The sequence below is a fragment of the Pseudorasbora parva genome, chromosome 20 (assembly GCF_024679245.1).
Source record: "Pseudorasbora parva isolate DD20220531a chromosome 20, ASM2467924v1, whole genome shotgun sequence".
In the NCBI taxonomy this organism is placed as follows: Eukaryota; Metazoa; Chordata; class Actinopteri; order Cypriniformes; family Gobionidae; genus Pseudorasbora; species Pseudorasbora parva.
Window position 1 is genome coordinate 1749429 of NC_090191.1, and position 19191 is coordinate 1768619.

General features: G+C 44.1%; 1 protein-coding gene across 1 annotated transcript in view; it reads left to right on the plus strand.

Annotated features, from left to right (window-relative positions):
* The first annotated feature begins 14755 nt into the window (after positions 1 to 14755).
* Positions 14756 to 19191, plus strand: part of LOC137049951 (meprin A subunit beta-like) — a 42285-nt gene continuing 37849 nt past the window's right edge. Inside the window, exons 1-5 of the mRNA XM_067428700.1 lie at positions 14756 to 14783; positions 15367 to 15764; positions 16618 to 16627; positions 16861 to 16902; positions 17043 to 17080. Coding sequence (XP_067284801.1) covers positions 14756 to 14783; positions 15367 to 15764; positions 16618 to 16627; positions 16861 to 16902; positions 17043 to 17080 — 516 coding nt within the window. The remainder of the gene's footprint in view (positions 14784 to 15366; positions 15765 to 16617; positions 16628 to 16860; positions 16903 to 17042; positions 17081 to 19191) is intronic.

The following is a 19191-nucleotide window of genomic DNA, read 5'->3' on the forward strand; positions in this document are numbered from 1 at the left end:
ATATTAGCCGTTAGAGTGCCCATCGATCCACACTTGCAGCGAAAACACACAAAACCAGGCCCGGCGCCAGAAGGGTGTAGGGGAGGCTTGTTCACGGACCCCATGGACATCGCTGTTGCCAAAGATATGTATACGTATCTATGGCTGTTCCAGACTTGATAATAGCACACAATTTTCTCACTGCCACCTGCTGCTGCTTCTGCTTTAAGAGGATTTTCTGCTGCCCATAACTGCTTGTCTAGGATCTGTAATCCTCTGTAAGAATTCGTAATAATAGCATATTATTAGCAAAAGCGAGCTAGCAAACGATCCCGTGTCTATCTGTATTTGCACTCGTCAAATAATTACATTTCCAATGTGTTTTCGCCTCGGTGAGTAATGTAGCCAATCACAGACATGTTTGTAGATATCTACAATGCAGTTGACCAATCACAGGTGTTGAACTAGGAATCCACTCACCGCTCAAGTGTTTGTCCAGACGCGGAGTTCAGTTTACACGCGCGTCTCTGTAAGTGCAGACATTGGTAAATACGATTAATTGTATATCAGCTTCACCAATTAATATAACTTTGTGAGATTGTGTTTATTGAATGAGTGACAGCTTTTAGTCATTATAAATATTATTACCACATACACAGTTTAATACAGTCACTGACCCATCCGCATATAAAATTACACGCGGGATTCACTCAAAAAATGTGATGAACGAGGTAAAAATCAGTTGAAATCAGGCTCATAAAAATGTCAGGAAAACACGATTCCTGGCTGCATGTCATTATCCATGGATCACTGAATCTGTGGTAGGTTGTAAGGACCACTATATCGAGCCCAACCTTTAGTTTAAACTGATAATCGTTTGCTCTATACTCGCGTTTTCCTCTAGTAACTCCAGTCACGCAGCAGCTCTTCTGCCACTAAGCCCCGGCCAAATCAATTGGGTACATTTGTGTGAATGTGAGCACATTCATTATCCTCAAAGGATACGACGAGTCGGCCAACGACTGTGGATTAACAAAGAACTCCTACCATAAATTGAACTCAATGGAATGAACCAGTTGATTATTAGTAGTAGTATTAATATTAATGTTTTAATTATTGTTTTAAAATCTCCTCCATCACAGAAAACCTCTCCAATCCTCTAGTGTTTTCTGCTAGCTACAGCGCATGCAGCGAGATATACTGTATGATGTCAGAGTCTTTAATTCGTGTGGTCATCCGGTTATAGAAATACATCATAGCATGTTTTAAATTTGTCAAAAATGTAGGCTATTATTATTATTTAAATCATGTAGAACAGGGCTATTCAAATCTTACCCTGGAGGGCCAATTCGGTGCAGAGTTTAGCTCCAACCCTGATCAAACACACCCATCTGTGATTTTCCAATGATCCTGGAGACATTGATAAGCAAGTTCAGGTGTGCTTGATTAAGGTTGGAACTAAACTCTGCACTGCATTGGCCCTCCAGGGTAAGATTTGAATAGCCCTGATGTAGAATGTATATGCATGTAATTTTTTATCTAAAGAATACAGGGTTAGTAAATAATTTAGAATATTTTTCCCTATGTATCGAATGCGCCAAAATCCAATCCAGTAGGTGGCGGTAATGCACCTTCAATCTGGATCAACCACCAATCAGATCAAAGCGTAGTTCAACAGACTTCAAGCGCAAAAAAGACAGACACAGGACTGCGACAGTGTTTTTTACAGGTACGTACAAAAATATGAGTCAAATTCATCTCAGTTTTCATTTCGTGTTTTATCTTTATTTCTTGTGTGCTTCTCCTGGGCGAGTCAGAGTGAACTGCGACGTTAATAGTATAACAGTCCAAGCTATTTCAGACAAGGCCTGCTACAGAAAAGGAGGGGGAAATCAATCTGGCACACACAGTGTTCAGGGTATGCATAAATCAACAAAAGACAACCAAAAGGAAAATTTTTTGCAACATATATCGAATCTTCTGGTAAAAACAATTCACCCTTAAGCCCCCAAAGCTGATAATCACTCAAACATTAAATAAATCAAATAAAAGTAATGGTGTGGATGGATGCATGTAAAGCGTCCCATACAGTTGAAGAATTATGGGACTCATCTGGTAAGCAGTCTTTAGAAGGAACACAGTCTCATCTGCAAAACGGTAGGAATTGATGAAAGGAATTTTTATCCTTCTGGTTGTAACCCGTAAGGCTCAGAATAAAATCTTTGGGCTGCTGCACCAAGGCACCCAAGCAAATTCCCAATCCAGCACTCAAGGGCAATGTAAGTCATGTGTAGGAGGGATATTGAGAAGCACCCCAGGTTTCTCAAACTGAATCTACCACTCACTCTTTTACTTCTTCTTTTATTCATAAGGTATAGATACTACTGGTGCCCCCTAGTGGATATGATGAACATAGCACTGCCAATAAGAATGAGCAAACCATAGCTGTGTTCCAAAGTGAAGGGTGCGCACTTCAAACGCCAGGCCTGGCCCCGCCTTCAAAGTGCACGAAGTGCAAGAAGGGTGAACCAAGGGACAGGGTTGCCAGGTCTGAATAAAAAAAAAACTCCAATTGCTAATCAAAAGTAGCAGAATCACGGCCAAAATGGGCCAAAAATATCCCAAAACACGGGGCGCGGGCGGTAGAAATATTGCTTAAGTAAAGACAACTTAACCTGTGGACTATAGGCTACAAACACCCCAAAGCAACAGTAGCCTAAACGCAGCCCCATTCCAGACTTGGCAACAATGATCCAAGCGTCGTTAATGGCCTAGCAGGTTACAACCCTATGGTTACAACTGACAGCGGACGTTCATGAGGAGATTTTAAAAAGAGAAATGGAGCAGAATTTTTATTTTATTTTTTTGAGCTTTTTATTGGGTTATGACATGCTTCAAAGTCTGCGACAATGGGAGACCGGACCATACGTAAATCTGTAGCCGGTTAAATATCGTCAAACTGCAACTATTAGTTAACAGTTTATTTCTTATGTTAAATGAGTTAAATGAATACACATTTATATATTACGCCCAGGTCTTTATTTAAGTAGGCCTACTTATTATTATCCGACTCATGATCTCCGATGCATTAAAGCCTACTTTTTGTGACATGATGCCAGCCGTCGACCGATTCAGCCCCCCAAAGCTGCGGACAGTGGAAATATGCCCTGATCATCCCAGAAGATGATGTCCCGCCCATCCCCGTCCAGCTCCACCAGCTTCTCCCGCTCAGCGCAATGAAAGTGTAGAAAAGTGTTTTCTTCTGGTTTAGCTGTTCATTTAAATTTATGTTGTTTCTGATGTTAAACAGGATATAATTGGTGTATAAATAGTAAAAAAAAAATACTTTTAATAGCCTAATGTAGGCTATAGACCCATTTATTTTCATTTAAACATTTTAATTTACAAGACAACAAAATATATGTATAGGCTTAAACATAGGCCTATGTGTTTAATGTACAAATTATAACTTACATTACAAAAATAAACAAAGTAGCCTACAGAACAACCACTTCTCTTATTTAGCCAATTCAAGTTAGCAAAAATGAACATTAACATTTCATTAATTTACAAATAACTTTCATAAAAAAAAAAAAAATAGGCTAATAATAATAATATAGCCTAGCCTAGATAAATTGTTCTGTGCCAGCCAGGTCTTTACATTCAGCCTTTGGAGAAGACTTTCGTAATGGAAAAAAATATTTATTTTGCAGTAGGCTAGCCTACAGGTAAGTCAGCAGTTTTCGTTTATTTGCATTTTGTCTTATAATTTTGAGTGACAGATGTCGCATTTAATTTAGCCTATTTTTGTCCGTCACATTTTTTAGCTATGGTGTTGTCGAGTATGATAAGAAAAATAAATGATAAATGAGCGGGACGAAAATACAGCCCTGCGCAGATTTAATTTTAGGCTATTTAAAGAAAGTGCAGTAAAAAAATAAAAAGAGCGAAAAGAGAGGTAATGGACTGACTTATTGAGAGAATGGTTGAGAAATAAATAGCATATATGCAAGTTAAAAATTGGGAAATTTAAATGTTATCTTTGTTGTTCAGGGCAGGGAACTGGGGACTGTGAGAATGCAATAAACATTTTGTTTACTTCAAGCGCTTGCGCTGTTGTGTTCAATAGTATCCAGGCTACACTTGAGTTACTGACCACTATACCATCTTTAACTGGGAAATCTGATCGAGTGGGGCAGGAATACGGACCAGTCAAATCCTGTAATCCCCAGTGTGCTATGAATTCTGGGATAGGGAAGGCTGCGAAGTTGTGGGAAGGTTCCATCTGCTGTACCCTTCCTTTGCCTGAGAACCGAAGGGCGCATTTTGAAGTCGCTCATGAAATGCGGCAGCCTTCGTCGCACCGCTGTGACACAATCGCACTTCAAATGTGGCCTTCAGAGGTGCAGCCTTCACACTGGGACAGCCTTCGTAGTGCCGCTATGACGTAATCGCACCTCAAATGTGGCCTTCAGAGGTGCAGCCTTCACATTGGGACAGCCTTCGTAGTGCCGCTGTGACGTAATCGCACTTCAAATGTGGCCTTCAGAGGTGCAGTCTTCACATTGGGACAGCCTTCGTAGTGCCGCTGTGACGTAATCGCACTTCAAATGTAGCCTTCAGAGGTGCAGCCTTCACATTGGGACAGCCTTCGTAGTGCCGCTGTGACGTAATCACACTTCAAATGTGGCCTTCAGAGGTTCAGTCTTCACATTGGGACAGCCTTCGTAGTGCCGCTGTGACGTAATCGCACTTCAAATGCGGCCTTCAGAGGTGCAGCCTTCACATTGGGTCAGCCTTCGTAGTGTCGCTGTGACGTAATCACACTTCAAATGTGGCCTTCAGAGGTTCAGTCTTCACATTGGGACAGCCTTCGTAGTGCCGCTGTGACGTAATCGCACTTCAAATGTGGCCTTCAGAGGTGCAGCCTTCACATTGGGACAGCCTTCGTAGTGCCGCTGTGACGCAATCACACTTCAAATGTGGCCTTCAGAGGTGCAGCCTTCACATTGGGACAGCCTTCGTAGTGCCGCTGTGACGCAATCACACTTCAAATGCGGCCTTCAGAGGTGCAGCCTTCACATTGGGACAGCCTTCGTAGTGCCGCTGTGACGTAATCGCACTTCAAATGTGGCCTTCAGAGGTTCAGTCTTCACATTGGGACAGCCTTCGTAGTGCCGCTGTGACGTAATCGCACTTCAAATGTGGCCTTCAGAGGAGCAGCCTTCACATTGGGACAGCCTTCGTCGCACCGCTGTGACGTAATCGCACTTCAAATGTGGCCTTCAGAGGTTCAGTCTTCACATTGGGACAGCCTTCGTAGTGCCGCTGTGACGTAATCGCACTTCAAATGTGGCCTTCAGAGGAGCAGCCTTCACATTGGGACAGCCTTCGTAGTGCCGCTGTGACGTAATCACACTTCAAATGTGGCCTTCAGAGGTTCAGTCTTCACATTGGGACAGCCTTCGTAGTGCCGCTGTGACGTAATCGCACTTCAAATGTGGCCTTCAGAGGAGCAGCCTTCACATTGGGACAGCCTTCGTCGCACCGCTGTGACGTAATCGCACTTCAAATGTGGCCTTCAGAGGTGCAGCCTTCACATTGGGACAGCCTTCGTAGTGCCGCTGTGACGTAATCACACTTCAAATGTGGCCTTCAGAGGTGCAGCCTTCACATTGGGTCAGCCTTCGTAGTGCCGCTGTGACGTAATCGCACTTCAAATGCGGCCTTCAGAGGTGCAGCCTTCACATTGGGACAGCCTTCGTAGTGCCGCTGTGACGTAATCGCACTTCAAATGTGGCCTTCAGAGGTTCAGTCTTCACATTGGGACAGCCTTCGTAGTGCCGCTGTGACGTAATCGCACTTCAAATGTGGCCTTCAGAGGAGCAGCCTTCACATTGGGACAGCCTTCGTCGCACCGCTGTGACGTAATCGCACTTCAAATGTGGCCTTCAGAGGTTCAGTCTTCACATTGGGACAGCCTTCGTAGTGCCGCTGTGACGTAATCGCACTTCAAATGTGGCCTTCAGAGGAGCAGCCTTCACATTGGGACAGCCTTCGTAGTGCCGCTGTGACGTAATCACACTTCAAATGTGGCCTTCAGAGGTGCAGCCTTCACATTGGGACAGCCTTCGTAGTGCCGCTGTGACGTAATCACACTTCAAATGTGGCCTTCAGAGGTGCAGCCTTCACATTGGGTCAGCCTTCGTAGTGCCGCTGTGACGTAATCGCACTTCAAATGCGGCCTTCAGAGGTGCAGCCTTCACATTGGGTCAGCCTTCGTAGTGCCGCTGTGACGTAATCGCACTTCAAATGTGGCCTTCAGAGGTTCAGCCTTCACATTGGGACAGCCTTCGTAGTGGCGCTGTGACGTAATCGCACTTCAAATGCGGCCTTCAGAGGTCCAGCCTTCACATTGGGACAGCCTTCGTAGTGCCGCTGTGACGTAATCGCACTTCAAATGTGGCCTTCAGAGGAGCAGCCTTCACATTGGGACAGCTTTCGTTGCGCCGCTGTGACGCCATCACACTTCAAATGCGGCCTTCAGAGGTGCAGCTTTCACATTGGGACAGCCTTCGTAGTGCCGCTGTGACGCAATCACACTTCAAATGCGGCCTTCAGAGGAGCAGCCTTCACATTGGGACAGCCTTCGTAGGGCCGCTGTGACGCAATTGCACTTCAAATGCGGCCTTCAGAGGAGCAGCCTTCACATTGGGACAGCCTTCGTAGTGCCGCTGTGACGCAATCACACTTCAAATGTGGCCTTCAGAGGAGCAGCCTTCACATTGGGACAGCCTTCGTAGTGCCGCTGTGACGTAATCACACTTCAAATGCGGCCTTCAGAGGTGCAGCCTTCACATTGGGACAGCCTTCGTAGTGCCGCTGTGACGTAATCACACTTCAAATGTGGCCTTTAGAGGTGCAGCCTTCACATTGGGACAGCCTTCGTAGTGCCGCTGTGACTCAATCGCACTTCAAATATGGCCTTCAGAGGAGCAGCCTTCACATTGGGACAGCCTTCGTAGTGCCGCTGTGACGTAATCACACTTCAAATGCGGCCTTCAGAGGTGCAGCCTTCACATTGGGACAGCCTTCGTAGTGCCGCTGTGACGTAATCACACTTCAAATGTGGCCTTTAGAGGTGCAGCCTTCACATTGGGACAGCCTTCGTAGTGCCGCTGTGACGTAATCGCACTTCAAATGTGGCCTTCAGAGGTGCAGCCTTCACATTGGGACAGCCTTCGTAGTGCCGCTGTGACGTAATCCCACTTCAAATGTGGCCTTCAGAAGAGCAGCCTTCACATTGGGACAGCCTTCGTAGTGCCGCTGTGACGCAATCGCACTTCAAATGCGGCCTTCAGAGGTGCAGCCTTCACATTGGGACAGCCTTCGTAGTGCCGCTGTGATGTAATCGCACTTCAAATGTGGCCTTCAGAGGAGCAGCCTTCACATTGGGTCAGCCTTCGTAGTGCCGCTGTGATGTAATCACACTTCAAATATGGCCTTCAGAGGAGCAGCCTTCACATTGGGACAGCCTTCGTAGTGCCGCTGTGATGTAATCGCACTTCAAATGTGGCCTTCAGAGGTGCAGCCTTCACATTGGGACAGCCTTCGTAGTGCCGCTGTGACGTAATCACACTTCAAATGTGGCCTTCAGAGGAGCAGCCTTCACATTGGGACAGCCTTCGTAGTGCCACTGTGACGTAATCGCACTTCAAATGTGGCCTTCAGAGGTGCAGCCTTCACATTGGGACAGCCTTCGTAGTGCCGCTATGACGTAATCGCACTTCAAATGTGGCCTTCAGAGGTGCAGCCTTCACATTGGGACAGCCTTCGTAGTGCCGCTGTGACGTAATCGCACTTCAAATGTGGCCTTCAGAGGAGCAGCCTTCACTTTGGGACAGCCTTCGTAGTGCCGCTGTGACGTAATCACACTTCAAATGCGGCCTTCAGAGGTGCAGCCTTCACATTGGGACAGCCTTCGTAGTGCCGCTGTGACGTAATCGCACTTCAAATGTGGCCTTCAGAGGTGCAGCCTTCACATTGGGACAGCCTTCGTAGTGCCGCTGTGACGTAATCGCACTTCAAATGTGGCCTTCAGAGGTGCAGCCTTCACATTGGGACAGCCTTCGTAGTGCCGCTGTGACGTAATCGCACTTCAAATGTGGCCTTCAGAGGAGCAGCCTTCACATTGGGACAGCCTTCGTAGTGCCGCTGTGACGTAATCCCACTTCAAATGTGGCCTTCAGAGGTTCAGTCTTCACATTGGGTCAGCCTTCGTAGTGCCGCTGTGACGTAATCGCACTTCAAATGTAGCCTTCAGAGGTGCAGCCTTCACATTGGGACAGCCTTCGTAGTGCCGCTGTGACGTAATCGCACTTCAAATGCGGCCTTCAGAGGTGCAGCCTTCACATTGGGACAGCCTTCGTAGTGCCGCTGTGTCGTAATCGCACTTCAGTGACTGTTACAATAGTGTCACGTTAATGCCCTTGTACACAACCAACACAGAGGATAATATTAATACATTGAGTTTCAGTTTGTTTTTCACCAAACCCTATTAAATTTTTATTCATCTTCATTTTTTACGATTAGCATGCACTGTGTTATTCGTCCAATTTTGAACCGAATTCTGACTCGTGCGTCGTTTGTTGTAAGGTGTTCATCAATGGGATGATTTTAGTATCAAGATGATTAATCTCTGCGTGCAACGAGTAAGATGTGCATTTGTGGAAACGGTGCCGCGCAATCATTCATTGACTTGTGAGATTATCCTATTTGATTCATTTGGATTTTGAGACAATATAGTATCGACTCACAAACAAGTCAATGAATGCATGCAGCACCAGATTCACAAATGCACATCTTACTCGTTGCACACAGATGAATCATTTTGAGATTAAAATCACCCCTTATTCGTCCAGTGTAGAAACAAGAGGCGATCAGATTGGTTAACGGTTGATGAATTTCTGGCTTGTCAGTAATTCTGGTCGCCACTCGTGCGGGAATCGCACAGCTGAAGCAGAGCTACGAACTGATTGACCTATTGGCACGGTGAGGGGAAATACTGTAGGACAATCGGTTCATATCTCTGCTTCAGCTGCTTCAGCAGCGATATCCTCACAAGGGCCGACAACAATTACATAATTATAATTGAATCTTTAATGAAGCAAGAAAGAAAACAAAAAGAGTGAGATCTGTAGGCAGCTATATATCAAACTGCAGAAATTTGTTGCGCCTCCAGTTCGAGTTGTAAAATGGATTATCTCTGTTGTAGTGTAGTCTATTCAGCTGCTCTTTTCATAATTGAGTTACTTGATCATTAGTTTACTTGTTTCACTTTCACACTTTATTTATTTACTATTAAAAACAATAATACTATTAGTACTATTAGATAAAACAGCAGATATATTCACTATGCTTGTCCATTCATTCCTCCTGTGTGTCTGCAGGAGCTTTAAAGGGAAAAGTATATACTAAAATTCATTAAATAATCCTGAATTTAAATTCAGCGTGTTTTAACTGGACTGTAAAGATTTTGATAAAAATGTCAAGCTTCACCTCATTTTGTAGTACATTTCTGTCTTACAAGCAAAACTGGCTCAATTATGCACCTGAAAGTCTTCGGGCATTGCTCATAGTGGAAATCCCTGAGTTTAGAGTATTTCATTATTCCTCCTACCTTCTTTCTTTCAGTAGTAGTGTCCCATTTCTGCATTTATTGGCGAGTTTCCATTTGTATTTACTTCCATTTTGCAAATGCAGGTTGTCATGTTTTTTCTGGCTCTTCTCATTTTTGTTAAATTTAGATAAATTTAGATAACTGTTGGAGCATTAATAATTACATTTGCATGTAAACTGAAGTATGGTGTTTACTTTGAGTGACTTTTTGATACAAAAACATTCTTCTGAAGAACATTGGGCAGTTTAACTGCTCAGGACAAACAAAAGACTCAAGACCAACCATCAGAAAACACCAAAAACACCCCTGATTAAAGTCAACACATACACACACAGGTAACAATAGCCAGTACTGCTCAGAGGCTTCTTGGCCTTGGCCTCCATCTCGTCAATCTTATGCAAGAACGCTGGGAATGAGGAAAAGGGTGGCAACCAGTGATAAAGTCTCCTGATGTTAGATCCAAAACGATTTAGAAAAACAATGATGAGTGGTGTATATATATTACAGTTTTTAAGGTTCTTATTTTATATAAGAAACAACTGTGGGAATGCATCAGCAGAGTCTATGAAAAGGGTCCATAGCCATGTTTCTGTTGCCAAAAGTAAGAACGCTAGTACAAGCAAGAGTCCTATTTCCATTCTCAAAGCTTGGGCTTGATCGTGACTCTGCTGGGCTTCTTTAGGGTCAACACTGATTTAACAAGAGCTAAAATAACAAAATATTATATATTAATATGGAAATCTTTACCTAAAGACCAAATGAGCAATCAATCAGGCACTTCTGTTATGTTAATTTTGCAATCTAGCCGGTTTTACAGTCAGTTTCAGGGCGGGTTTAAGGCAGTGCTGCAGGGCGAATGAAACTAATAAAGGACTACCACTCCACATCTGAACTCACAAAGCCTCTTCAGTGACTGGAAACTGGTGTGTATCGCCTCTTTAGCTCCTGAGTTAATGGTCTTCTAATATATATATTCAAACGCTTGCAGGTTAATAAGAGATGAGATTTATTAATCAAATGTGGTCATTATGATTTGCAGTGAGGATGTATTTATGTGCTTTTCTTCTGCTGAGCGTGGCTTTGGCTCTTGGTCATGCATTACCTCTGGTAAGTTATATAGTGTTCAGTCATTGTACATGTTGTCATTAGCCCTGTTCGGACGGTAACTGTTTCTCATGGGGTCGTAAGGTATTCTCATCATTTACAGGGGTTAATCTGGGATTTTATTGCTGTCTGAATACAGAATGTCATTGTTTTTCTCCCATCACCTGCGTAAAAATAGGATATGTATTTCCTAGTATTAAATTAAATGTGAATGTATTATTTCAAGTGTAACAGAGTTAAAAAGAAAATTAATTCTAAATGTAAATTAGAGGTTAAAATTAATCAAATGGTGTTTTAGTGCCCCCTAGTACTTAGTGCATTGCAGACATTTGTTTTTCTTGTCCCTCCATGCCTTCTGTATTTCAACAGAAAGTGGTTAATGTCTGCAGTGTATTCAACCAATATAATACATTTTAATGTATTCCTCACAATAGCATTGCTGCGGAGGATAAAAGTATAGACAACCAGAGTTTTGTACGCGTCGTCAAGTACGTTTGCGACTGTGTGTGGGATGTGTAAAGGCCACAATCGTTACACAAGCATATGACATTTCATTTACAATCATGTGAGTTTTATCACTGAGGAGCCGAGCACATTTATTCTTACAGACGTCCACATGAGAAACACTCACCGTCAGAATAAGGGTGCTTTCACACTTGGTTCAATTGCCTGGACTGAATCCGAGTTTGATTGCTCGCCCCTCCCCCTGCTGGATTGTAACGCGTAAGGCGATCGAAATGCATAGCTTTGCTCCCGTCATGGCTTCCAATCTTCCATTTCCATTCCCATCTTCTGAACCGTTGGTTTTGTTACTAGAGCTGCAGTTATTTACCAGTACGGAATGGCACTTGTGTCTATCTGCCGTAAAATTACTGCAAATACTCTAAAGAACGCCGAAGACGTTCTGCTCCCTGCTTACAGCATTTCAGTGACGCTCGTCAGGTAAATGAGTGAAACACACACAAAACACAAATTTCATTAATAGCGGTACACTTCCACGATTTAGTATGATTGCATTCACATCAGCAGCAACCCGTACCAGAGTTCACATGAACAGAACCCTAAACCACCTTTTAAAGCGGACTCGGGTGCGGTTCACCATTTGTGGTAGTTTCTGTAATTTTATAATTAATGTTTTTGAATATTTGTTTAGGGGTAATGAACCTGGTTCCATCATCCTTTCACTAAAATATTTCATATAGATGTCAGGAGTAATTGTGGAGTTCGCCAGCAGGGGGTAACCTGCATATTGGAACTTGAACATTACAAATAAAATATTAAATATTAGCATTTATTTAAATTGATCTCCGATAAATAGAGAGTATGTGGCTTATTTAAGGGCAATAATTGTCCAGATACAGTTTTACAGGTCCATTTACAACCCTAGAAATTGTCCCTAGGATGTAATGCTCTGTTTTTGCCTTATTTGGAAGAGTCATGAATATTAATGTTGATCTTTGCTCTGATTGGCTTATTTCTACAGACCGACTGAATGACACTTTAAGCAGAAAATCTCAAATGGAGATTTTTTAAAATGCAGCTTACTTGTTTATTGTTGTTTTCAGATCATCCGCGTGCCAGAGAGAGCTTGCGTGCATATGGTTTCCAGATTGTACATGTTGAGGGAAAACACTGGATAGTATACGTGTTCTTTTCACAGAAAAGCTCTGATTGGGGGGGGGGTTTGAATTACTGAAATCTGGCAACCGCACGCACGAACGCTCTTCTTTCCCTCTGACAAAATCAAAACCAGTGGTTTTTGTTCAAGTTTTTATTTTTTAACTATATTTTAGGTTGTATTTTGTAACACAAAATAATATTAACATTTGTCATTAGACACACTATTTAGTTTTGTACGGTACTTGGAATTTCCTAATGTAACTGAACTAGCATCTTGTGTTATCTAGACAATGCTGTCTCTAAGAAACTTTCAATTTAATCATAAATTGTTTAAACAGTCAATAAGGGGATAAATCACTACTTACTGCTTGCAAGAATACAGTTAGAATTGCCCTTTCTTCAGTTTAAGACGATGAGTGAATTGCTTGAAATGGGCCAAACAAATGAACAATTTAGAATTAAATTGTTGTGGTATCCATTGATAATAAATATCAACCATAACGGTTGAATTTTTTTATCTGTGGGAAAAGTCCTCACGTCCCCTGCACAGCCTGGAACATGACATTTGAGGTACAGCAGGCCTCATCTGGCCTCCCCTGAGGGGGTGTCCCTGGGCTCTAGTAACCAGATGGCAGGTAGTAGTCCTCACCAGGCCTCCCTGAGGGCCTGCTGGGTATGTTTAGAGCTAGCTTTGCTAACGCTAAAGTGGTTAGCGTGGCCAGTTCCTATGACAGTAGCAGGCCTCACCAGGCCTCCCTGAGGTCGTTCCCCGGCCCCAGTGCCGGCTAGGAGTAGCTGGCAAGTAGTAGGCCCTGCAGGGCCTCCCTGGGGGTTTTTCTGTTGGATAGCACCATCTGTCACCAGGCCTCTAACACTCGGCTGCCATTTGGCAATAGACCTCTCCAGGACGCCCCAAGACTCGCTACTGTTCGGAAGGCCTCCATCTGGTCTCCCTGGAGGCGAGCTCCGGGACCGCAGTATCTTCTGACGCTTTGCACGTCCGGCTAGCAGGTATCAGACCTCTCCTGGCCTGCCTGTGGGTGAGCCCCCAAGCTTGGACGCTCGGTTAACCGGTATAACGTGATGTCAGGTGATAGGCCCCTTTTGGGCCTTCCTGAGGAGGAATTCCCGGATCCGGTCTCGGTGAAAAGCTAGCTGCTAGCAGGTCGCCAAGCCTCCCTGAGAGCGAGCTCCATGGTTTGGACACTCGCGCAGCTAGCATGGGTGGCTTCTGGTGGTGAATGGCCTCATGGGCCTCCCTGAAGGGACCAGTTAAGCCACTTCCCTGCAGCTTTAAACAGCTAGCCTCAATGGTGCCAGGTAGAGGCTCCTTCGGGCCTCCCTGGGGGGAACGAGTTCCTTGGACGGAGACACATAACTGGCTCAAGCTGATAGCTAGTGGTTCGGTCTTCGGTCCTAGCCGGCAGCACCTAATGGCGGTCGCATACTCTAGCACGACGAGATGACACTGGTGCTATGCGGTCCCAACAGGAACGGGGACCTGCATAGGTTGCCTACAGCATGGTACCTACCAGGCAGGCTTAAGAGCTCCCCTCTTATGAGGGTCGTCTGTGAGCTTACGGCCGCCTGGGCCTGATCAGTTGGTCATAGGCTTTCCTGTAGCTCAACCAGTAGAGCGTGGCGCTAGCAACGCCAAAGTCATGGGTTCGATTCCCAGGGAAAGCAAGAACTGACAATAATGTATAATGTGTGAATGCAATGTAAGTCGCTTTGGTGCATAAATGTAAATGTAAATGTCGTAGGCCCCGCGGGGCCTCCCTGTGAGATCAGCCTGTAGGCCTTCTCAGGCCTCCTGAGCACCCCTGTAATGTATGTGCTCGGTAGATCCTAGGATCGAGCAGCTGACTCCCCTCGCTAGCAAGGGTCAGAAAGCACTATGCTGAGCGCTGTTCTCCAGGATAGCCCATCTCTGAGGTCCGGCCTGAGGCAGACACTGCCAGTCTTGCAGTCCCTCAACTGGATGCTTCTCCAGAGGCGAGTTTCCAGAGGCTCTGTTTTTCAACAGACAGGGCTGGCCGATGGAAGCATCCCGCATAGTGACGCCAGGTCAGGCCTCCCTGGTGGCATTCGGTTTTTCCCGAATAGTTGTTCCCGAATAGTGACTGGCTGGGGCGCCCTCGGGTCCCCTAGCCACATTCCCTTAAAGGAACCCCTTCTGTAGAACGAGTTGGTTCCAGGCCTTTGAGCGGCCGGGGTAGGACTTCATGTGGTACACGAAGGTGCCCCAAGGCCATAGTTAGGGCTATGACCGTAGGGAATGCTGTCACTGACAGCCTAGTGTGACCAGAAGGGGAGTGGTTCAGGCATTTCAGTTGAATTTGCCTGTCCTGACAGTTGTCACTGCCAGTAGGCATGCACTCCCCTCGGCATGGCGGCGGGGGTATATCATTCCCCGTAGCGTCAAGCTGATGCAGCTCGAGTTCCATTTCAAAAGGGAACATCTCCGGTTACGACTGTAACCTTAGTTCCCTGAGAACAGGGAACGAGACGCTGCGTCACTTTGCCATGCCTCGGGGCCTACCTGCGAACAGTCCCTTCAGACGAAGAGGTTGGTGTCATGTTTGCAAGGCATCCTTATATACTTCCTGGTCACACCTTGATGACATTATAGGCTGTCGCCGGTCAATAGGATTGCTGTGATTCGATAGTAGCTCAGACACCTGTCACGCTGGAGACGTTCCCCGTAGCGTCAAGCTGACGCAGCGTCTCGTTCCCTGTTCTCAGGGAACTAAGGTTACAGTTGTAACCCGAGACGTTTTCTGCGGAAGTCTGCTGAGTTTTCTGCGGAAGTCTGCAGAGTTTTCTGTGGAAGTCTGCTGAGTTTTCTGCAGAGTTTTCTGAGGAAGTCTACTGAGTTTTCTGTGGAGTGTCTGCGGAAGTCTGCAGAGTTTTGGAACTCGTCTTAACAGGCTGCTCAGTAACAAGCCCTGAGTCTCTAGAGGATACCCTGTGTTCCCCCCAAGCACGTAGGACTGCCGCCATAAAGAACCCCAGCACAGCCCTCCTGGCCGTGTCAGAACTCGGGACCTCCGGATTTGGGACCACCGGGAAGCGTTACAGATGGAGCCTTCCTTCTCCTCCTCAGTTTCGAGACCAACAGAACTGGGACCACTGGAACATGTACCACAGCAACTGGGACCACCGGAAGCGTCACGGAAGGAGCCTTCCTTCTCCTCCTCTATTTCGAGACCAACGGAACTGGGACCACTGGAACAGGGACCACAGGAACTGGGACCACTGGAAGTGCCACAAAGGTAGCCTTCCTTCTCCTCCTCTGTTTCGAGACCACCAGAACAGGGACCACTGGAACTGGGTCCACCGGAACTTGGACCATCATTCTCCCCACTGGATCCATTCTTGGGTCGGTCGTTCTGTCACAGAATGGGGAATAAACAGACGGCAGGCAGAGATACAGGATCAATAGCAGGGGAGAGTTTAATGAAGACAAACATTTTTTGTAAAGTCGGAATACCTTTGAAATGCATGATGTTGTGTAAAATGTTAAAAGCTAATGTTAAAAACTGAGTTTATTTAATGGTTAAAAGCTAATGTTAAAAACAAATGTGTAAAATCTGCTGTTCCTTTTTATCTCTTTGGTTCAGAGTAATTGAACGGCTACAGGATGTCCTGTTAGAACATGACGTCTCACACCATGAATAAAAAAGTGAATTAGTGAAAGGAACCATATGTAAGTGATAACGTGAAGTGAACACAGTTTTATTTTGAGTTGGAAAGAGACAAATTACAGGTTAACAGGTGTCATTTTGATTTATTTAATCATACAAAACTTATAACTCAGTATTTGCTGAAAGATGGGGAAAAAAGACAAATTGTATTTTATTTTGAATTTGTGTTTATTTCATAGCGAACATTGAGTGTTTGTAACAGTGGATTTAAATTGTGAATGTCTAATAAATCCTCTCGCTCTCTTTCTGCTGAGCGAGGTGAAAAACAGACACAGTTTGCCCTGTCTCATTTATTTCTCCTGTTTCCAGAGAGATCATATAAGCTGTTTACATGGTGCCAGCCGGTACCTGTAACACATTCACATCATCCAAACGAACCAAACTCTGACATCAATCGAAACCCGGGTACGCACCAAAAGTGCAAGTGTGAAAGCACCCTAAGGTTATTGTTGAAGTGATGTACAGCTGCTGATATCTTACACTAAATCTATTTCCTTTCTGTCTTGTGTTCATATCTCATGTTCTCAGGAGCCAACTGGTAAGTCCAGCACAGTCACATTGATCTGCTGTAAAGTTACTGTAATATGTTTCCAGCGTTCAGGATGAAATATCCTGTTTTAACTGCTCATTACTGTCAGATGAGGAGATTGCTCATTCATCATCTTACTTTCATACGGTTTCGCTAAAGTTACATTTGGTCAATCACTCAAAGCACACAATGCTCATTCCCTCTCTGTGTCTTTTAATGTCTTCAATATCATTTCCTTAAAGGCGTTTACGTGAAATGGAAGGCCATTCCGGATATAAACACAGGTAAAACTATTATATAATCTCAAGAACACAAATATATTTATATAAGCAGTAAGATAACTTTACCTGTTTGTGTTTATGAACTATCACTTTTACTCATGTTTTATTGGATCATATTTACTGTTATCTGAACACTCTTGTAGTTTTAGGGTTAAATCTCACAGAAGGAGACATCATGAAGGTAAGTCTGAACATATACATAGAGGAAAGTCTATATATATAAATATCACCAAAATCTTGATTTATTTCACTTATTCCATTCAAAAGTGAAACTTGTATTTGCTAGCAATCCGTCTATATTCTCATCTGGTTGCATTTCTTCTTTGTAAGTGAGCATGATTTGAACGCGAATAACATCCATTAGTCCAGTAACTTCTTTTCAACATATTTATTAACAAAACTAGCTGGAAAAATGTTACACGGTCAAAAAACTGTATAGCTCCAATATTGCATCACACAAAAAACTAACTGTCCTTGCTGGAAATTACATCATCGTCAATATGTAATATTAAATTACACTTAATTATTATTTACTCATAATTCTTTAACAATTGCTTAATGCACACAATTATTTAACACACATCTACATAAGAAACAAATAATATATGGCTCTTACAGACTGATATATTTCAAATGTTTATTTCTTTTAATTTTGGTGATTATAACTAATAACTAAGAAAAATCCCAAATTCAGTATCTCAGAAAATCTGAATATTACTTAAGACCAATACAAAGAAAGGATTTTTAGAAATCTTGGCCAACTGAAAAGTATGCACACGAGAAGTATGAGCATGTACAGCACTCAATACTTTGTTGGGGCTCCTTTTGCCTGAATTACTGCAGCAATGCGGCGTGGCATGAGTCGATCAATCTGTGGCACTGCTCAGGTGTTATGAGAGCCCAGGTTGCTCATATATCGGCCTTCAGCTCTTCTGCATTGTTGGGTCTGGCATATCACATCTTCCTCTTCACAATGCTCCAAAAATGTTCTATGGGGTTAAGGTCAGGCGAGTTTGCTGGCCAATTAAGAACAGGGATACCATGGTCCTTAAACCAGGTATTGGTTGCTTTGACACTGTGTGCAGGTCCTGTACAAGTCCTGTTGGAAAATTAAATCTGCATCTCCACAAAGTTGGTCAGCAGCAGAAAGCATGAAGTGCTCTAAATACGGCTGCGTTGACCTTGGACCTCAGAAACACAAAATAACACTAGCAGATGACATGGCACCCCAAACCATCACTGACTGTGGAAACTTTATAATGGACCTTAAGCAAAGTGTATTGTGTGTCTCTCCTCTCTTCCTCCAGACTCTGGGACCCTGATTTTCCTTCAGTACTACGTCTGGGACTGTGGTGCATTCTTAGGTTTTCTCCGAAGAAATTTTTACCTGTCCAATCAGCGAACAGAGGGAATGGCTGAGAACGATGACGTTGATTTTGTGCGCTAGTTGTAGTGTTGTAGTTTAGTAAAGGTGGCGGAGAAAGATGTGAACTAAACCGTTTATTCCGTTGTGGCGCCGCTGCCAAATATCCAGAAGTTAAAGCCGGAGCAAGAACAAACTTTGCTGGGGTTTGTTGGTGGCTATGATGTTGTGGCCCTCCTCCCCAACAGTATGATTGCGGGAAAAGTTTTTCCAACTCGCTCCGTTAGTGATGAAGGAGTTGCAGCTATTCGGACGGTTACTGTTTCTGGAGGGGTCGGAAGTTATTGCCGTCCGTTTCCCACCAACAACATAATAATCCCTGGACGAGTTACTTACTGCTTTTAACAAACACCAAGGTCATGTGGTGATGTAGCCTAATAGCTGTCCGAATCCACATCTCTGAGTTTTCAAGTATATATCTTAAAAATTCACTCGTTATATTCTTTTTGACCACTGCAGAGCACCGTACTGTTGCGCTTTGCTGTTTTCTGGATGCATTTCTAGACTTGTATTTCTTTAAAATGCTGGCAAGTATTTACAAGTGCAACATATTTAATCACCGCTCAAACAAATTAAAATAAAAGCAAGTAAACATTTGAATTGGGCCCTTATTTATGGCAACATTTATTCTTATCATACTAAGCATATGACATTTTATGTACAGCATACAATGATGTTACGGACCACGGGAGCAGTGCGTTCCCGATCACAAAACTCTCCCGTCCACCATGAATAACACAATCACAATCCGAATGCACGAGTTTTAGGTTTTATCCTATGGTTTTATCACTAAGTTGGCCTGCAATTTTATTTTGAACAGATTTGTGATTAACAGGTGAAGGGCGCATGACATACGTCACGACCAAACA